We start from the raw sequence: 21,762 nt of genomic DNA, 5'->3' as shown, positions 1-21,762 counted from the left end.
CCCAGGCCCGACCCAGACGTCTATTGACCTCCGGCTCACAACCTGCGGAGACGAATATCACTGCCAAGGTAAGTGAATCTATCCACGACCTCAACATCCTCACCACAAACAGACACAGACAGGACAGCAGCATTCAAGATGCCACCGAAAGCCTGGATCTTAGTTTTGACCCAAGAAATCCGTAATCCCAACGGCTCCGACTCCTCATTCAGCACCTCGAGGGCCCCCAAAAGGATGTCTAAAGTCTCCGCAAAGATGACTGCATCATCTGCAAAATCAAGGTCCGAGATCTTGACATTGCCAAACGATGCACCGCAACTTGATCTCTCCGACATCCTCCCTAAAATCCAGTCCATACAAGCGCTGAAAAGTGTGGGGGCAAGTACACATCCCTGACGAACTCCAGTAACAACTGGAAATAAGTCAGAGGCGGTACCACCACACTTCACAGCACTCTCAGTACCAGAGTAGAGTTCAGACATCAGATCGATCAGTTTCGGTGGCACCCCACGAAGACCAAGAATCCTCCAGAGGACATCCCGATTCACTGAATCGAACGCTTTACAGAGATCAACATAGGCTGCAAGCAGCCCCTGCCGAAACTCTCGTCTGCGTTCGGTGAGGACACGAAGTGCAAGGATACGGTCAATCGTTGACCTCTTTGGTGTAAAGCCTGACTGCTCTGGACGCTGGTGCTCAAGCAGATGGTTGCGAACCCTATCAAGAATTATCCGAGCAAAGACCTTGCCCGGCACTGAGAGCAGCGTCACCCCTCGGTAGTTGTTGCAGTCTTGGCGATCACCCTTCCCTTTCCAGAGAGGAACAACAAGGCCCCTCTTCCAGTCAGTTGGGATGATGCCTGTGTTCCTGTGAAAAGAAGAGCGGCACAGGTTTCTCTGGGACTGATAGGAAACCTTCCCCACCTTGTTGATTTTGGAAGAGATAGTGAAATGGCAGCAACAGAATGTGTCATTGATGAGGCCAGAGTATACTGGACTGCTCTGCATGGCCAAAAAGGGTTCAGCTGTTTGAATACCCTCAGGCAGCATATGTTTGTCTCTTCAAAATTAGACCTTAGGTCACTGCCAGCAACAGAAGATGCGTTTTACTTCCTTGTTTTAAGAGCATTGTATCAATTGCTTCTGTATAGACGTGCACATCTCAGTGACCGAGCACTTCCCCCAGCCACAACATTTGGCAGAACCCTTATCAATGGAAAACTGGTCCCAATTCTCATGTCTAAGCCAGCCAAGCCAAACATAGACAAAACTGTGTCATGCATGTGCAAATTATCCAAATGTCTGAAACGATGTTCATGCAAAAAGGCTGCTGTGCCTTGCTGAGTGACATGCATATGCCTTGGTCAGAGAGGTTCATGTGGTGGAGTTGTTTCAGAGAGTGACTCTTCCTCTGAAGAGGATGTTTCATGTCACAATATTGTGTTAATCCATTTCTAATTTTATCTTCCTTAAAACCATGGCATGTAAAAGTATGTTCTTGTTCCTGACCCCATTGATCGTCAAGCATTTCTGAGTTACATAAATCTTTTGTTGTTTGACATATAACCTTGTCAATTGTAGGTAGGTTAAATCTACACCAATTGTGATATAGGAAATGAACTCCTCTTTAATATGAGGGGTCATTTGTGTATATAGGTTTAGCGGTTATGATTTTAGGACAATATGAATTACCCCTACCCCCATCCTACATCTTCGCTTTTGCCAACATTTTGTTATCAGAGGGGGCTCGCAAAAGTGCTGACTGTGTTGTTGCGCAAGAGTTTCACCATTGCCAACATTGGTTTTCATATACTCAAAGGGTGTCTCTTTATGAAAATCAACACAAAAATTTTATAGCAGACCGGGCAATTTTTTTTTAATTTTGATCGGTTGGCTCCCGGACTATTCAGCTATAAGTGTTTCGTTTAATCTCTTCAGTTATGAATTTACAAAGTTCATTTGGAAAAATTGTTTCTTTATAATTCATCTAAATGTGGAATTATTGGTAGCAGGTGAATACTCGTGTAAGGCACTGCATGTGGAACTCAATGTGGTCATGTAACGATACAAAACGTAAACTGTTCAGCTTGGTGGACATATGTGGTCTACCGAGTGCAATTTTAGTTGAGACTGAAATTACACACACAAGATCTGCAAACCAGATATACGTTTCGTATCGTTTATTGCAAAGTGTACAACGGAAGGTGATCAGTATTTTTGATGGTTGAGATTATGATGAACTTGGTATCAGCTTTCACAAGCAGTCTGGTGTAGCAACGTTAATATTTACATCTACAGGCTATCGTTGCATTGAGATGAGAATGTATTAGTCTTTTGCCTTTCATCACTTTTAAAACAATGGTTGGGGGGGGGGGGGGAGAGAGAACATTACTATCGAGATCTCGGGAAAAAGTGATATGTGTTGTGTGGTGAAATGAAGATAAAAACCAGCTTTATAAGCTTGAAGAAATCTATTATATATTCTGACACTTTGCTGCATTTCTACGTATCCAAGTATCGTCTACGTGTCATGCGGTTTTTATTTATTTATTTTTTACTAAAATGTATCAATGTTTGTGATCCTCAACCAAGTCACATGATCTGGCATAAAGTGTGGCACAAATTTTGACAAAACCTCATTCTGCACGACCTTGGATTTGTGAGTGAGCAAATTCCATCAATCATGAATGCTTTGTGGGAGACAAATGGGAGGGGGATGCCTGCATCCGCCCTGGGAATGTGGCTTGGTTTTGCAGCCAAGCAAGGTCGCAGCGTGGCTGGGAATGTGGTCAAGTGGAGCATGCAGCCTGGGCTGGAAAGCTGCAGCATGTTCCAGTGACTTCTGCGGAGGAAAAAAATAATATGGGTGACAACTCTTGCAACCCATCTCCACTGCTGCGCAGCTGTTTAGACAGTGTGGCGCCAAGAGCATGCACGCCAGTTACATCTTGGGTGTTATAATCCACCGCAAAAAAGAAATTTCTATATGGGCAACAGCTGTGGCTATCACAAATCTGCTGTAGCTGTGTCTTCCAACCATTGGCCTAATATGCTACCCGGGAAAACATCTGTTGGAAACATTGAGCTAGGTTGAGAAAAAGACTTTATATACGATTATGAAATTAAAAGTGATCCCAAAGCTGACATTTCTCCTAACCCTAATGCTACTTTTTCACAAACAGGCTCTGCTCTGCAAAGGCATTTACAGCGATATAAATATACATCGCTGAAACTGTACCCCCGCATATACACAACATTGTTCCTTGTCACAAAAATAACTTGATGCCACTTAAGTGTTTGAAACGACGTTCATGTCCGTACGATGAAGGCTTCCAAAGCTATTTGGACTACGGTAATATTTTGGGCCGTGGCATGGAACCTCAAATGGCTCTAAGGCCTTGTTTCTCTTATCTGAACCAGAACAAAGGCAATGTGAAACAAAGCTTTGCATCTCAACCTGTGAGACACAGCCTTGAAGAAAATGTCATTGCGCTATCTTTCAATGCACGATGCATTGAAGTTAACGGATGCTCTGTAGAAAGGATTATGATGGCATTATTATAACTTGGCTAAGTGTGTGAGCAGAAATTGTACAAATACCACCTCAATGTTATTTCTTATTCCTGGTGTTCCCGACCTAACGATAAAACGGTCGGATTGGTGCTTCGCGCATAGTGTGACGGCCTCGGTGGATGAACCTGCCCTCGGACGTGCATTAAGCCTGCTATATCCCATCTGCTAGTATTAGTTGGTGGACATTAATGATAGCACGGTGTTTTCAAGAAAAGGTACGTGAGTTATCGATGGCACCCTAAACAAATTACTGTCCTGACTACTAGTACGGCAACAGCAAACCACCCAGTGTATTCCTTGAGGTGAGACTGCTTCAGCAGCACCAAACCTAGCTTCTGGCAGAGCATTGCTCAGAGAGGGATTGGATTGGCACGGTGTTCAGTTTCAGAAAAATGTTTTGTTGTGACGAATACTTTTTAAGGCGCAACATTCAATGGCAACAAGGAGCCTGAGAGCAAATAATGAAACTGCAGTGATGTCATTCAACTTGTAATTAAGCACACAAAACTGTTCATGCTGGCTTGAAAGTCCAACTCTTGACAGATCTAACATTGTTTTTGCACAGCTGAATGACTCGAGATGCGGAGAGAGACCTTGTCGGTGCAGCACAAACTTGCTGATTTAGATGTGACATCTGTAAATGAGAACCCCAATCCAACCTGCGAGCTCTCGGGGTTCTTTGGACAATGTGAAAGTGAAAACTGAGCATGACAGGCCCAACTACATTGTTCAAGGTAACCTAGTAATGAAAATATTTCCTAATTTCCACAATAGAGCACTTAAGGACCATATATATATATGCAAGAACAAAGTAGTTTGGGGTTAATTTGAAAAAATTAAAAATAAATTCGAGGCTGGAGTGAAGGGAAGCAGAGCAAAAAGGGTTGTGTAAAAGATCCTGCCATTATTGTGTACATAGTATCTCAATCGTCGATAAACGATGGGACTTACAGCTTTGTTGTTTTTTTTGTCCACTGTCGAACTAGATGCTGCAGTAAGAGTCGTCATTTTGTGTGTCTGCAAGAATAGGATACAATTATTCACCATTCAAAGTTTACCGCATTCTTGCCATGTCAGAAGCTCCTCAAGGATGAATTTAAAGGGTTTGGAGAAGTTGTTTCATCTTTGGTTGAAATATACCATGCTACATTTCATCTGTGAAGGGAGCCATGATGGGGTGCTTAAAGCATCATAAGGAAGCAGAGTCAGAATGTATCGCCTCTGTATTTAGTGCTGCTCTCACTCTCTACCATAAAAACCTCATCATTTTGTAGTCCGATGATGATTCGTACACAAATGAACGTTCTTTATAAGCTTGGTTATGAATGTCATGTAATGGGGTTATATATTGAGCTGAAGTTAGACACGAGCTCAAACACAGGCTCTTAAGCTGTACTTTGGCTCCGAGTGCCACGAAACAAACCCGTCCGTCGTGGAGGAGCTCTCAATAGGGAGAAGCTTTATTGCTATGACGATGGTGTGTAGAAGGTTAAAAGGGTTAGACAAATAACTTTGATGGAAGAAGAGGCCATCTGGCCTATCTACATCAACATTACATTAATTATATCAGTTTATCGACTTCAGTTCACTGGGGATGGTGGGGAGGGGGTGGCAGTGGGGTGGAGAAGCACAGATGAGAGTAGTGGGGAAAGTACAGCCATCATGAGGATGAGATGTATTCATATTCTCGTGTTCTGCCAAAAGGCAGGTTCAGTGTTCCCGAAGCAGTTTCGAGGCAAAGGTTACACTGGGTGGTTTACCATTGCCTTCCCAGCAGTAGTTTGTCGTTGGGCAGGAATTTGGAATTTGTTCATGGTGCTGGTGATAGCTCACCTTCTCTATGCGAAGGACACCGTGGGATCTTTAACATCCACCAGCTAATGCTGGCAGATGGGATGCCAGTTTAACGTCCATCTGAGGGACGGCACACACATGAATCACCCAACACGTGAAACACCGGGATGCCAGTTTATAGCTGTGCCAGGATGCAAACCCAAGCTAGAGGACCGCAAGGCAAGTGTGCATACCTCAAGGCCATCCTGCCAGCATATGCGTGTACATATTACATATATAATGTATTATAACTTTTTTTGGAGGGTGGCGAACATGGTTGTAAGGTGAGGAATTAACAGACAGACAGCACATTGACCTTTTGAGGAGACCATTCACAGAAATCACAATCACGACACAGGTGTATTCACCCTTCCATACCTCAGCTACATCCCATTCCTGCCAATGTCCAGGTGCACCTCTCTGCCCGATGCTTCTCGGTACCTACTGAACTCGAATTTAACCCTTCCCACTGTTTCGATGACCACTACCTTTCCAAGGAGACTATTTCATGCATTAGCTACTCTTTAAGTGTAACACCCCTACCATATTACCTCCGCCACTGAAGGTAGACAGAGGTTGTTTTCACCCGTCTGTTAATCTGTGAACAGGATAACTCGTAAAGATTTGGACGAAACATGCTGGACTGGTTTTGGTGTATTCCAAGGACGAATTGATTCGATTTTGGTGAAGATCTGGATCTGGATGTGAGTTTGTTTTTTTTCAAAAATCCATATCTGGCCTGTCAGTGGGTTACCAAACATAAACTGTTCTGCCTAGCAGAGCTATGTGCCCTATCGAGTACCATTCTAGTTACCATTGTAACTCTCTTCTTTACTGTATGTTTGTGGCTCCCGGTCCTGTCACTCTCGTTTCCACTGAAACACCCTTCTGTAATTATTTTGTCTCTGCCCTTCATTATCTTAAACATCTCCATAAGATCCCCTCTTAATCGCTTGTTTTCTAATGTAGAAAGTACTGTCTCCTTCAGCCGCTCCTCGTTGCTTCGTCCAGCATGAGGTCCGAGGTCTCACTGAGTACCTGTACAGTGGTAACACTACCTCTTCGGATTTATAATTAATAAGCTTGTGATTAACAACCTTAAAAACCCTATTAACACCACCTGTATCTGCCTGGCAATGTGATGTCTGCTTACCCCCTCCCACATCTATTAGCACCCCCAGATCATTCTCCTGTGAGACATGCTCCAAGATTGCCCCTTGCATTATGTATTCCCTAATTTCATGATTCTTATCCATTTACGGAACTTCACATTTTCTTACGTTAAACTGCATTTGGAAATCTTTTCACCAATAACTTGTTTTTTAATCCATTTTCCTGAATCTGTTCCTATCTCTCTGCTATCGACCTTCTTTCCAAGTTTTATGTCATTGCATGGTTCATTGTATCACCTGATGCAAGGAGTTGATCCTGCTTTGTCAGTCCTGGAGTGGCATGTCCAGGTCTTGATTGCTGCTCAGGTGGTTCTCTGTTCAGTGGTAACGCACATTGGGAACAACAAAAATGTGATGTCATATGAATGATGAAAACTTTTAAAACGTCAAAAATATCGACAACTGATAATAACTGCTATATTTTGGTATCCATATCAGGGACAAACTGGATAAATGTGAAGTCGTGTATTCACCACCGAGGAGTTCATACAAGGAACTTCGACGACGACGAAGGAGGAGGCCATCAGACCCATCTTGCCTGTGTATTTCTGCCAATATCCATGCATCCCTTTTTGCCCGGTGCTCCTCGTTACCTGTCTAATTACAATTTAAACTCATCTCGTGTTTCTGCTGCCACTACCTTTCCAGGGAGACCATTCCATGCATTAACTACTCTCTGAGTGAAACACCGTTGCCTTAATGTCCTCCTACCTCTCGTCTTCTTCACTCTCAGGCGATGGCTTCTGGTCACATCACTGTCTATTCTGATGAAAACCCTTCCCCACTTATTCTGTCTATCCCCTTCATTATCTTTAAACATCTCTATCAGATTCCCTTAAGATCACCTCCTTTCTGTCTTCATCAACCAGTTCTTATATCTGATTCTAGTTAGCACCAGACTCAATCTAGTTTCTCGACACTGAACCCTCTCTATGGCAGCATATGTCCTTCCTCAGATGTTGTGACTAAAACTGAACACAACATTCTAGAGGAGACTGCAATAAATTCCTGTACAGAGTCAAAACTACATCTTTTCATTTGTAAGTTATCACCCGACAAATACAACCGACAACTCTGTTAGTTTTACCTATACCTGCTTGGCACTATCCATCCATCCATCCATCCATCCATCCATTGGGACCACACTCTGTGCAGAGCATTGATGCTGCCAAAGCAGTCTCCTTGGCTATTGAACACAATCCTGGATGTGTCGCCACTCCGACACAGGATACCAGCAAGCTCGCACTCATTTTGCCGACCTCGGAAGAATGACAGGCAGAGTCAACCACACCTGGTATTAATTTAACAGCCGAGTGGGATTTGAACTCAGGAACCTAAGAAAACTAAGCCTACCACCCTAACCATTAAGCCAACACCAGGCACTTTGCTGTCTGCTTACCCCCATATTTATTACTACCCCAGATCCTTCCCCATGTGTTACTTACATCATGTAATCTCTGTTTTCATCCTTATCCAACTCCAGCACCTTACATTTCTTTGTGTTAAACTGCATCTGCCAATCTTTTGCCCAATCGATGAGCACTCCCTACTATCTACCTTATCTCGAAGCTTGGTGTTACCTGTGAATTTCGAAAGCCGAATCTTGATCCCACTCTCCATAATGGTTGACGTAAAATATGAATAATAATGGTCTCCATCCACCGAGCCCAACATCCTCCCATTCACAGCCACTTTGCAGCCAATTTCTAATCGAGTCAACTACTGTACCAGCCTCTCCAATTTCCGCTGGGTTTGATTCCCAAAATAATAGGATTCACATGAAGATACTTTCATTGCCCTTTTTCGTGCTGTCTACTTCATGTAATGTAAGCATGAAAATCTTCCTGTTGTAAGTTATATTGACACCAAATGTATGGTAGTGTTGAGCTCAAAAGTTGATACAAACGTCTTACTTTGTTGAGAAAACTCAATACAAGGAGCATCAATTATTTGACAGCTGGATATCCATTTCCATGGTCACATTGAACAAAGATTATTAGTGTTCAGTTTCCCCTCTGCCGTTGCTGACACGATGGCTACACAAACAGCGTAACTTCATTGGCATGTCTCACCAGGGTGTTCAGGTTGGAAGACTTGCTCTCATACAGGCAGCTTCACGAGAGTTTTTGATTCAAGATGGCTTCACTTTATTATCTAGACTAGCGTGGATCGGCTCACTACGCTCGCCTCACCACACGTCGCTACAGAGATTGACGTCACAGATTTGCTGTTGTCATGATTTATACCAATTGGTTCATGAAAAAATATTTTAACGAAAAAAATAAGTGACCACTATATTCGTTATTGTTGTCTGTCTGTCTGTCTGTCTGTCCCGAGCATAGCTCCGTGGGTTTTGATCCGATCCTGACAAAATTTTGGTGGGAGGTTTATATCATGATCCAGTTGTGTTTTCCTGAGAATGGGCATGGTGCGCCCATTATGGGCGGAGCCACGTCCAAAAAACGTGTTTTTAGGGGGTAGCCAATTTCAATTTGCATCTTCTCCTCGGGGGTTTGGCGAATCTGACAGGGGTTTCGGTATTTGGTTAGCCCAATGGCACCTACATAGCCCCACGGAGCTCGATTTTTCATTTTCGTCCCAAGGTCAAGGTCACAATGTCACGAACTTAGAAAATTGCGAATTTTGACGTAAAAAATTTCTTCTCCGAGGGATTTGTCGAATATGGCTGGGGTTTAGGTATTTCGTTAGCCCAATGGCACCTACATAGCCCCACGGAGCTTGATTTTTCATTTTCGTCCCAAGGTCAAGGTCACAAAGTCACGAACTTAGAAAATTGCGAATTTTGACGTAAAAAAAATTCTTCTCCGAGGGATTTGTCGAATATGGCTGGGGTTTCGGTATTTGGTTAGCCCAATGGCACCTGCATAGCCCCACTGAGCTCGATTTTTCATTTTCGTCCCAAGGTCAAGGCCACAAGGTCACAAACTTAGAAAATTGCAAATTGTGTTTTTAGGGGGTAGCCGATTTCAATTTGCATCTTCTCCGAGGGATTTGTCGAATCTGGCAGGGGTTTCGGTATTTGGTTAGCCCAATGGCACCTACATAGCCCCACTGAGCTCGATTTTTCATTTTCGTCCCAAGGTCAAGGCCACAAGGTCACAAACTTAGAAAATTGCAAATTGTGTTTTTAGGGGGTAGCCGATTTCAATTTGCATCTTCTCCGAGGGATTTGTCGAATCTGGCAGGGGTTTCGGTGTTTGGTTAGCCCAATGGCACCTGCATAGCCCCCACGAAGCTCGATTTTTTTTTTTTTCATTTTCGTCCCAAGGTCAAGGTCACAAGGTCACGAACTTAGAAAATTTCGGATTTTGACATAAAAATCATACGACCGCCTAAACTTTGAGAGCTAGGATGACAATATTTTTTATGCATAATCTTGAGGTTATTCCCCACCTTAAGTCTTGAAAGCATTTTCCTCTATCTCGAACACCTTGCCCGTGGCGCCCCCTTCAATTCTGTTTTTACACTGATTTCATCAAAGTATGGATAATCCGAGGAGTGCGAAATGCCATATAGCCTATATGACGTTATATTGTTCCTGGAATGTTCCAGAGGAAGTTTTGCACCAAAGGTCATAATCCTTGACCTTTGACCTTTGACCTTTAAATGTCACAATTTCAAAGTTGTGGGAATCGAACCGGGTTTTCGACCTTCTTCGACGAACTAACTCCAATAAGCTATAGCACATATCCTGTTCCCTTATTTTAATGTCCACAACATTGTTTTGTGACCTTTAAAGGTTATGCAAAGGTCAAATTTTGAAAGTTGTTGAACGAAACCGGGTTTTCGACATCTTGCAGCTTATAACCTGTCACTCGTACCACATCATGTTGATCATTTTTATAACTTGGTCAAAAATTATCACATTTTCTCATCCTTGACTTCTGAAACATTCTACATCGTCAAATACCGCTCGTGAACCATCATCGTCTTCAGACTTGTCATAATGCTAACATTTCTTTTATACAAATTTATTTGTAATATTGATGATATTACATTTGTTTGAAATTTTTTGTAATATAAAAAGTTTCAAATGATCAAATGTCTAAGCTGTATAATCTGTCTGATGGGTGTAAGGGGTCTTTTGGGTCCTCAGCGTCCTTTTGGGTCTTCAGGATATTTGGGGTCCTCGGGGACGTTTGGGGCATCTGGGCCTTTGGGGTCTTTTGCTTCCTTGGGGTCTTTTTGGTCTTCAGTGACTTTTAGGTCTTCAGGGTCTTTTGATTCCTCAGGGTTTTTGGGGTCTTTTGTGTTCTCGGGGACTTTTGGGTCATCTGCGACTTAAAAGGGTTTTCACCGGTCGAAGGGGTCTCGGCAGTCTCAAGCGTCAAAACGAACAGTCCAATTGTACGTAATTAATAGACGTTCGTGTCGTGTGCAAGCAACGCTCAAACAGGATATGATGAGTTGGCATATAGTCACATGACTTCATGGACTGACTGACTGACTGACGGATGGACGGTCCGTGCTTTTCGTTTTTATACATATAGATATTGCCCTCCGAAAGCGAAAATAAAGTCAAATTTCAAAAACTGAAAAGTATTATAATCTGATAATTTTTTTAATTGTTCCATTCTCATTCTTGAATGAATAAAATGCCTCATTAAACAGTAAATACAATTTGTTGAATTTCCCAGTAATATCTGTGGTGCTAACAACATATTGCCTTTCCATCCATCCACACATTGGGACCATACTCTGTGCAGTGTTGGTGCTGCCGAAGCACGAAGCAGTCTCCATGGCTATTGGACACAATCCTGGACGGGTCGCCACTCCGACACAGTATACCAGCATGCTGGCACTCATTTTCCCGACCTCTGAAGGATGACAGGCAGAGTCAACCCCACCTGGTATTAATTAAACAGCCGAGCAGGATTTGAACGCAGGATCTCAAGCCCACCACCCTAACCATGAAGCCAACATCAGGCATACAAGTATGTATTGCCTTTGTTCGTCTAGAATTGATAACAAAACATTTAAGTCCCATGTTCACAGCCATTTTCATGTGACGATGGAGGCCTGCACTTGACAAAGCTTCGGAGCGTTCATGTCAATTCGAGAAACGTTTCAAGGTGATAGCCGGTCCTGAACAGGTCGCCACTCCATCGCAACACGTGAGGTTGTGGTTTGTTCAGGCTGCCGGTAATAATTCTCCTATTCACGAAAACTACCCATGGAATCTTTCATGTCCACCAACAACCTCTGCTGGCAGATGGTTCCTCCGTCTTAACATCCATCCGATGAATCGCCTTGACTGTGAACATCAGAATAACGGTTCACAGCTGGGTCGAGATTCGAACCCAGGAGAGACAGCACAAATGTGAGTGCGCATAACTCTGAGCTATCCTGCCTGTGCAAGGATGTTCAGTGAAAAGTGTAAACATTATCAGATATATACATTTTCAGTTTAATTTCACTTTCACTCTGAAATCCTTTTTACTATTACATGAGAGACAATTTTTCACCAATCGCTCTTCGAAAGTAACTATTACCACTCATGGTTTATTTGTTCACGTTTGGAACCTTTTTCGCTCTCCTATCTCACATTAATTTTCATTCCATTAAGCTGACTTTATTTTAATACCACTCATTTGTGAAATCCTTCTCAAAGTATGACTTCACAGCTTTGATCAACTCAATTTTGTCACTTTTCCTTACCAATATGTCTGCAAGTTCATTGCTATAACCTCAGGGCCATTTATGTGTACACAGCATATGCTTTGCCAAATTAAATTATTAATGCAATTTTGCAACAAAAAAACAAGCACAGCGTGTCGTTGAGAAGATCCAGATTCCAAAATGAAGGTACCACCAATGATAACAGCTACCCGGAAGGTATACTTCGGTTTGATGCTTCAACCACCGTGTGGTTATCGAGCATAAATTGGCCCAACACCTGGCACAAAATTGCTGCATGTCCGCAGATGAAGAAGGACCATTCAATGTTCCCAATGTCGAACCAGAGTCTGACTTTTGCTGGGCAGTTACACGAGCATTCATTCAAAAGAGGACCGCGTGTCCTGAAGCTCACCTGGATCAGGAGCAACAGTCACTCAAAGCCCCCTCCGGGACCCCCTTTAACCCTGATTTGTTTTTTAATACCGTGAACAAATTTTGGTACATCATGGGCGATGAAGGTTGTGGTCAAATTTCATTGAAATTGTGTATAGTTTTGGAGAAGAGAGCAAATACCTATTTTTGGGGGTGGGGGGGGGTAAACTCCCCCCCCCCGTAAACCCGCTTAATGAGCACAGATTTTGATGCGGTCAATACACCTTCGTTAGGCATCGGATATGAAACTTATGGCCAAGTTTCATCAAAACTACACGACTGGTCAAAAGTTTTAGAACACCACCATTTTTCCAGTTTTTACCGAAATGTAAGCAGTTCAAGTCCAGTGAATAACCTGAAATGGTACAAAGCTAAGCGGTAAACTGCCAGAGGTTAAAAAAAAAGTTTAGATTACCAAAAACTGAAAAATAATGAAAATATCAGAGTTGTTAAAAAGGCCCTTTTCAGGGAACAAGTAATGGGTTCGCATCTGCAGCTGTTCCACAGCAATGGAAGTATATTAAGCCTTGAAAGTTGATGCAAACAATTCCTACAGGTGTCCCAACTTTTGTTGATTAGTAACAAACCCTCTGTCTGTATAAAAGCAGTGTTGGAACAGACTGTGTTGCTACACCTTCTGAAGCATTATTTGGACAATATTGTACTGCAGAAAGTAGTATATTGCTGTCATAATGGCGAGAAAAAGACAATTAACAAAGGAAGACAGACAGACCATTATAACCCTGAAGAGTGAAGGTCTTTCCTTTAGAGAAATTGCAAAGTAAGCCAAGGTGTCAGTGAGTACAGCTTCCCACACCATCAAAAGGCACTTGGAAACTGGAGGAAACACTGACAGGAAGAGGTCTGGCAGACCCAAAGCCACAACACAATCAGAACACACGTTTCTGAGAGTCAACAGCTTGTGTGATATGTGGCTCACAGGACAGCAGCTTCAAGCACAGTCTAACACTGGTCGAAGTAAGGAAGTATCAATTTCATCTGTGAAGAGAAGACTTGGAGCTGCAGGTTTGACAGGTCGAGTGGCAGTAAGAAAGCCATTGCGAAGATGGCAAAATAAGAAAAAGAGGCTTGCCTGGGACATGAAGCACCGTCAGTGGACTACTGAAAACTGGAAGAAGGTCTTATGGACCGATGAATCAAAATTAGAAATATTCGGTTCATCACGCAGGGTTGTTGTACGCCATTGAGTTGGCGAAAGGATGGTTCCTCAGTGTGTGACACCAACTGTCAAACATGGATGAGGAAGCGTGATGATCTGGGGTTCATTTGCTGGATCCAGAGTCAGCGACTTGCACAGAGTGATTGGCACCCTGAACCAAAAGGGCTACCACAGCATTTTGCAGTGCCATGCAATACCCCTCTGGTCTCCGCCGAGTTGGTCAGGGGTTCATCCTACAGCAAGATAACGACCCAAAACATACCTCCAGGCTATATCAGAACGACCTGAGAAGAAAACAACAAGAGGGTCGGCTTCAAATCATGGAATGGCCAGCACAGTCTCCAGACTTAAACCCCATCGACCTGGTTTGGGATGAACTGGACAGAAGGGTGAAAGCAAAGCAACCGACAAGTGGAACACATTTGTGGGAACTTCTGCAACAGTGTTGGGAAGAACTTTCTGAACAATATTTGATTTCCATTGTAGAAAGAATGCCATGAGTATGTGCGGCTGTTATATCTGCAAAAGGTGGAGCTACTTTTATGAGTCAAAAATTTAGATTAAATTTTGTTCAACAAAACGATTCCATGATTTATTTTTGATCTGCAATTGTTAATTTGTTCTCTGCTTTAATTTCAGAGTACATTGAAACATTGAACTGCTTAAATTTCAGTAAAAACTGGAAAAAGGGGGTGTTCTAAAACTTTTGACCAGTAGTGTATGTGTTTGATTCGAGCGATACTGACCAGTGTTTACTGACTCACTCACCTGTGGACATTGCTCGATCGCGTAAGCTCACCTGACTAAAGTCCAGGTGAGCGAAAATTAATAGACTTATGGAGTGGTGTTTGGTGATTCATTTTGATTGATGTAAAGTAATTCACTTTTCCCAAAGTTTTCTTGACTACTGTCCGATAAAATAGAGCTCGCGTAATCAGCCAAGAACAGGGCGAGTTTAAGAAGCAGCAGGACCTAATAGTGCCTGATTATTGTACCCTATAGCGCTGATAGGACGGCACAGAGATGCGCACTCTCACCTTTAAGCTGTCTAGAGGTTCGAAGCCTGACCCAGCTATAAACAGTCATTCTGGTGTTTCACAGACAGGATGATTCATTAGTGTGCGTGCCGACCCTCGGACTGACGTTAAACAGGCATCCCGTCTGTCAGCATTAGTTGGTGGACCTCATACATCCCACGGTGTCCTTTGAAAAGAGTAGGCGAGCTATTGCCGACACCCTGAACAAATTCCAAATTCCTGCCCTAACCAGCAGGAGGCACAGCCACGTCCTCAGCCGATGATGCTAACCCGCAACCTCGTGCTGCATACAAACAAAGAAGAGTGTTCCCTGTGGCTGTGAGTCTAAGGTGCTGAGCTGGTCCAAAATACCTTCAGCCAAAGGACATTCACTCGGGAAAACATGCCTGGAGAGAGAGTTTTACACAGACCTGAAAGCTTACCGGGTATTCGAAATGAACCTGATCAAGCGAAACTATCAGGAGTCAACAAATTATTCCAAATCACAGTCGAAAAGACCCATCACCTCTGTCAATTAGGGACAAATATCTCGGTGGGCATGCGCAGAAACCCCGAGCAACAAAGTACTCCAGGGCCAGCCGAACATATTTCGTGTGTGTGAGATGAGGATTGTTACCCAAGAATGGCTCACAAAGCTTCTTTAAAAAAAAAAGCAGAAAATACTTGGGAATGTGCACGACATGGCCAGATGTATGTCGACACCTGCTTGTCCATCATCTCATTCCAAAATCATGGGTGTTAATGTGGAGTAGGTCCCCACCTCTGCTGCTATAACAGCCTCCACTCTTCTGTGAAGTTTTTCCACGAGATGTTGGAACATTGCTGCGGGGATTTGCTTCCATTTAGCCACAAGAGCATTCGTGAGGTCGGGCACTGATGTTGGGTGATTCGGTCTGGCTCGTAGTCGGAATTCCAATTCATTCCCAACGGTGTTCAATGGGGTTGAGGTCAGGGCTCTGTGCAGGCCAGTCAAGTTCTTCCACACCGATCTCGACAAACCATTTCTGTATGGACCTCGCATTGTGCATGGGGGCATTGACATGCGAAAACAGGAAAAGGCCTTCCCCAAACTGTTGCCACAAAGTTGGAAGTACAGTATCGTCCAGAATGTCATTGTATGCTGTAGTGTTAAGATTTTCCTGAACTGGAATGAAGGGGTCTCGTCTGAACCATGAAAAACAGCCCCAGACCATTATTCCTCCTCCACCAAACATTACAGTTGGCACTATGTATTCGGGCAGGTAGCATTCGTTCTCCTGGCATCCACCGAACCCAGATTAGTCCGTCGGACTGCCAGATGGTGAAGCGTGATTCATCACTTCAGAGAACGTGTTTCCACTGCTCCAGAGTCCAATGGCAGTGAACATTACACCACTCCAGCTGACACTTGGCATTGTGCGTGGTGATCTTATGCTTGTGTGCGGCCGCTCGGCCATAGAAACACATTTCATGAAGCTCTTGATGAACAGTGTTTGTGCTGACGGTGCTTCCAGAGGCAGTTTGGAACTTGGTCATGAGTGTTACGGCAGACGATTTTTCCACGCTACGTGCATCAGCACTTGGCGGTCCCGTTCTGTGAGCTTGTGTGGCCCACCACTTTGTGGCTGAGCTGTTGTTGCTCCGAGATGTTTCTACTTCATAATAACTGCACTTACAGTTGACCGGGGTAGCTTGAGCAGGGCAGAAATTTAATGAACTGACTTGTTGGAAAGGTGGCATCCTATGACGGTGCCACGTTGAAAGTCACTGAGCTCTTCAGTATGGCCCATTCCACTGCCAATGTTTGTCTCTGGAGATTGCATGGCCGTGTGCTTCATATTATACACCTGTCAGCGATGGTTGTGGCTGAAATAGCCCAATCCACTCATTAGAAGGTGTGTCCGCATACTTTTGTCCATGTAGTGTATCTGCAAAGAAAGGGGAGTGCTTCTGCACAATGAAAGAGTTTGACAACTTTCTGATTCACTCACCCAAAAAGTTGATATCTTACAATCTCATAATGCAAAAACTCCCGACGATGTGGGCGCGTGCAAGGCCTGTGGACGGGCGCATTCTACCCAACCTTTCCGATCATCGCTGCCAGTTAGTGGACTTTGAACCTTGTGGGATTATCTCATGTGGACATGGCAGGCTTGATGATGTATTTAATGGCCTCTACAATTGGAAAGCCGATGCCATCATCAACAATATTCAGGAAAACTTCACAGAAGACACCATATCTGGTTTTGCTGTTTCTTAACACGAATGGGAAGGTCATACCAGGGACTTGTCAATGCACATGGTAAGTTTAAAATTATGATATTTACTATGAATCATTTTTGGGAGGGAGAGGAAGGGGGGGTTGGAATAGGAGTTTTATGGGCTGCAAGTGCCATTTTTAAAATATATTTTTTGTTTGGTTTTGAGGTCACAAGATGAATTATACTCGATTTTTGCATCTACTGGTAAAAGGAGAAGTATCTGTCTGTGTATGTATGTGTGTGTGTTAGCGCTACTGCTTCTGCGAGCTTAAACAGGAAATATTACGAACCCGACACCTCCCATCCGCAGATATTTCTCGTATTCCTATATTCTCGTGAGTCCAATTTGCATTTGTGAACAGAACACTTGGACTTGGGATCCTAGGATCCTGAGTTCAAGTCCTGCGTTACTGTTGAATAAATACCAGGTGGGGTTGACTCTGCCTGTCATCCTTCTGAGGTTGGCAAAATGAGTACCAGCTTGCTGGTATACTGTGTCGGAGTGGCGACCTGTCCAGGGTTGTGCCCAATAGCAGAGGAGACTGCTTCATCAGCACAAACGCTCTGTGCACAGAGTATGATCCCAATGGATGGATGGAACAGAACACTCGTGGTTAACCATTTTGAAATTGCCACTCTTTTGTCTAAATGCTGAAAATTATGTTAAAAAGATGATTTGAATCACAGATTTCACGATAGCAATAGCAGGTTAAAAGTGCCCGGCAAGCAGAACCAAGTCACTGTAAACGCACACACAGCACATGTACAAAAGGCTTTGTTTAATGATTTGGCCTTTTGCATTAATACGTCATGTTGAAAGTCATGTATTGCTGAGCCTCAGCAGAAGGTAACGTTCATTTCATTTCACCAAAAAGAGCTGAAAAGGCCTTTAGACAATTGTCAGTTCCAGTGGACTATTTTGCTAATAGACCATGATAACAAAATACAAGGAATGATCACTGTGCCATATTGGACACTCACTGTCTGACTCAGACAGCAAAACTAATGGACAAAGCAGAGGCCAAATGTATGACTAGCAACCGTTCTCTGTCTGAGTCAATCAACATGCCAGCTCGTATCTAAATCTGGGCCATCTACATGTTGTGCACAAATGGAAGGGTGGGAATTTGGGCAGGGAGGTCAATTTGTAAGAAATTGCATTTGAGTGAAGAAGGGGAGAGAACGAGAGAAAAGGGGAGTGTTGGGAAAATTGAGGATGGAGGACAAAAGGAAATTGAGGAAAGGAGGGATAATAGCAGAGGGTGGGGCAATTACGGTGCATAAGAGGGTAAAAGTGGTTGGGAAGCGAGGAATCAAAAATTGCACCAATTTTTGCAGAAAATGATGTGTAGCTATCAGTGGTTGTAGTTGTCGATCATTCAGAAGTTGTCTCAAGTTTAGCTTCGTTCAAATTGTTACACAAAGTTCTCGGAATGCAAACATGGCTCGACAAATGAAGAAAAAAAAAACTTCTTTCTCACCCATTTTGAACATGTCCAGTGGTGGAGGGACCAGGGTCTGAGACCATTAAGCCTAGGGAAAGGGGGTTAGTGGAATTGACAATAAAATAATTATTCACAAGGATTTTCATACATCACCGTATCTAAATCTTTTTCATCTACTGGTAAAAGGAGAAGTGTCTGTCTGTATACGTCAACTGAGGTGCTCGAATACACACAAGGATTTTGACACCTTTTTCTCCATTTTCAAAAGATTACAGTGAAGATGGGGTGAAGAAATGCATCGAATTTTTTTCTGCCATCTCCAGTTAACCTTTTTTTGCCTTCCTGTCTGCCTTTTTTTTAGTTCCTGAAAGCCTCTTGGAGAAGCCAGCTATAAAGAACGAAGCAGACATCACACTTGCATCACTGTGTCACCATGAGAGTCCACTGGGTGGTTTTTCTGAAGGAGCCAGAACGCTTGCTCAGAAGTTGAGTGTGTAACGTGATCATACAGTAAATGTTACCACTTAATTCCTACAGTTAAGCCTCTCTTCACACTCATGAAAAAAAGAATCCAGATTCTTGAGGTCAAATTTCATCCTCATGGAATCTCAACAGCAAGAGCCAAGTTTTTTAATAATCTCTTCGAGTGCGAACAGTCAACATTTAATCTGATGGCTTTTGAAATCCTTTGCGGCAATGACTACAAAATACTTCTAATTTCCTCCAATTCCAACAATCCTCAACCATGTAGTATGAGAATATAGTTGCTAATTCCAGCAAAGAACCAGCGATCTGTGATAAGGCAAAAGGGAATAACAACATGGGAATAAAATGGTTAAAGTTATCCGCCGTAAAGGATCACAAAGTGCTGACGTTTCGGGATTTACCCGACGTGACAGCAACGAAGGGCAAAGAAAGCTCCGACAGAGCATTCCCATGACAAGTAATGAATGGAACAGAAGGAAAATATCCACAGAAACAACGTATGCTCACAAGAACACCTCCAAGAAGGACATAGTGGCAAAATACATGAATTAAATCTGGGGATCAAAATACATGGATTAAATCTGGGGATCAAAATACATGAATTAAATCTGGGGATCAAAATACATGAATTAAATCTGGGGATCAAAATACATGAATTAAATCTGGGGATCAAAATACATTAATTAAATCTGGGGATCAAAATACTTGAATTAAATCTGGGGATCAAAGTACATGGATTAAATCTGGGGATCAAAATACATGAATTAAATCTGGGGATCAAAATACATGAATTAAATCTGGGGATCAAAATACATGAATTAAATCTGGGATCAAAATACATTAATTAAATCTGGGGATCAAAGTACATGGATTAAATCTGGGGATCAAAATACATGAATTAAATCTGGGGATCAAAATACATGAATTAAATCTGGGGATCAAAATACATGAATTAAATCTGGGGATCAAAATACATTAATTAAATCTGGGGATCAAAGTACATGGATTAAATCTGGGGATCAAAATACATGAATTAAATCTGGGGATCAAAATACATGAATTAAATCTGGGGATCAAAATACTTGAATTAAATCTGGGGATCAAAGTACATGGATTAAATCTGGGGATCAAAATACATGAATTAAATCTGGGGATCAAAATACATGAATTAAATCTGGGATCAAAATACATTAATTAAATCTGGGGATCAAAGTACATGGATTAAATCTGGGGATCAAAATACATGAATTAAATCTGGGGATCAAAATACATGAATTAAATCTGGGATCAAAATACATGAATTAAATCTGGGGATCAAAATACTTGAATTAAATCTGGGGATCAAAATACTTGAATTAAATCTGGGGATCAAAATACATGAATTAAATCTGAGATCAAAATACTTGAATTAAATCTGGGGATAAAAATACGTGTATTAAATCTGGGATCAAAATACTTGAATTAAATCTGGGGATCAAAATACATGAGTTAAATCTGGGGATCAAAATACTTGAATTAAATCTGGGGATCAAAATACATGAATTAAATCTGGGATCAAAATACATGAATTAAATCTGGGGATCAAAATACTTGAATTAAATCTGGGGATCAAAATACATGAATTAAATCTGAGATCAAAATACTTGAATTAAATCTGGGGATAAAAATACGTGTATTAAATCTGGGATCAAAATACTTGAATTAAATCTGGGGATCAAAATACATGAGTTAAATCTGGGGATCAAAATACTTGAATTAAATCTGGGGATCAAAATACATGAATTAAATCTGGGGATCAAAATACATGAATTAAATCTGGGATCAAAATACTTGAATTAAATCTGGGGATAAAAATACTTGAATTAAATCTGGGGATCAAAATACATGAATTAAATCTGGGATCAAAGTACTTGAATTAAATCTGGGGATCAAAATACTTGAATTAAATCTGGGATCAAAATACTTGAATTAAATCTGGGATCAAAATACTTGAATTAAATCTGGGATCAAAATACTTGAATTAAATCTGGGATCAAAATACATGAATTAAATCTGGGATCAAAATACATGAATTAAATCTGGGATAAAAATACTTGAATTAAATCTGGGATCAAAATACATGAATTAAATCTGGGATCAAAATACATGAATTAAATCTGGGATCAAAATACATGAATTAAATCTGGGATCAAAATACATGAATTAAATCTGGGATCAAAATACTTGAATTAAATCTGGGATCAAAATACATGAATTAAATCTGGGATCAAAATACATGAATTAAATCTGGGATCAAAATACATGAATTAAATCTGGGATCAAAATACTTGAATTAAATCTGGGATCAAAATACATGAATTAAATCTGGGATCAAAATACATGAATTAAATCTGGGATCAAAATACATTAATTAAATCTGGGATCAAAATACATTAATTAAATCTGGGATCAAAATACATTAATTAAATCTGGGGATCAAAATACATGAATTAAATCTGGGATCAAAATACATGAATTAAATCTGGGATCAAAATACATGAATTAAATCTGGGGTTCAAAATGATTGAATTAAATCTGGGGATCAAAATACATTAATTAAATCTGGGGATCAAAATACTTGAATTAAACACGTTAAATCTGGAGATTCTTACCTCCGTCACCGAAGGTGAAGGAGGTTATGTTTTCACCCCTCTCTGTTTGTCTGTGTGCAGGATATCTCAAAAAT

General features: G+C 41.8%; 1 protein-coding gene across 2 annotated transcripts in view; it reads right to left on the bottom strand.

The window, feature by feature from the left end:
* Positions 1-2,164: 2,164 nt before the first annotated feature.
* Positions 2,165-21,762, bottom strand: part of LOC147024745 (coxsackievirus and adenovirus receptor homolog) — a 71,372-nt gene continuing 51,774 nt past the window's right edge. The window contains exons 6-9 of one of the 2 annotated variants that reach the window (XM_085884967.1): positions 18,588-18,639; positions 6,815-6,891; positions 4,524-4,589; positions 2,165-2,841 (exon numbers count right to left, since the gene is read on the bottom strand). In XM_085884967.1, coding sequence (XP_085741093.1) covers positions 4,555-4,589; positions 6,815-6,891; positions 18,588-18,639 — 164 coding nt within the window. In that variant the 3' untranslated portion in view covers positions 2,165-2,841; positions 4,524-4,554. The remainder of the gene's footprint in view (positions 2,842-4,523; positions 4,590-6,814; positions 6,892-18,587; positions 18,640-21,762) is intronic. The other variant, XM_085884966.1, reaches the window with a different exon arrangement.

This window comes from Eptatretus burgeri, chromosome 6, assembly GCF_056783735.1.
Source record: "Eptatretus burgeri isolate ZD-2024b chromosome 6, Ebu_testis_v1, whole genome shotgun sequence".
NCBI lineage: Eukaryota > Metazoa > Chordata > Myxini > Myxiniformes > Myxinidae > Eptatretus > Eptatretus burgeri.
This window is presented reverse-complemented; position numbering and strand designations above follow the sequence as displayed.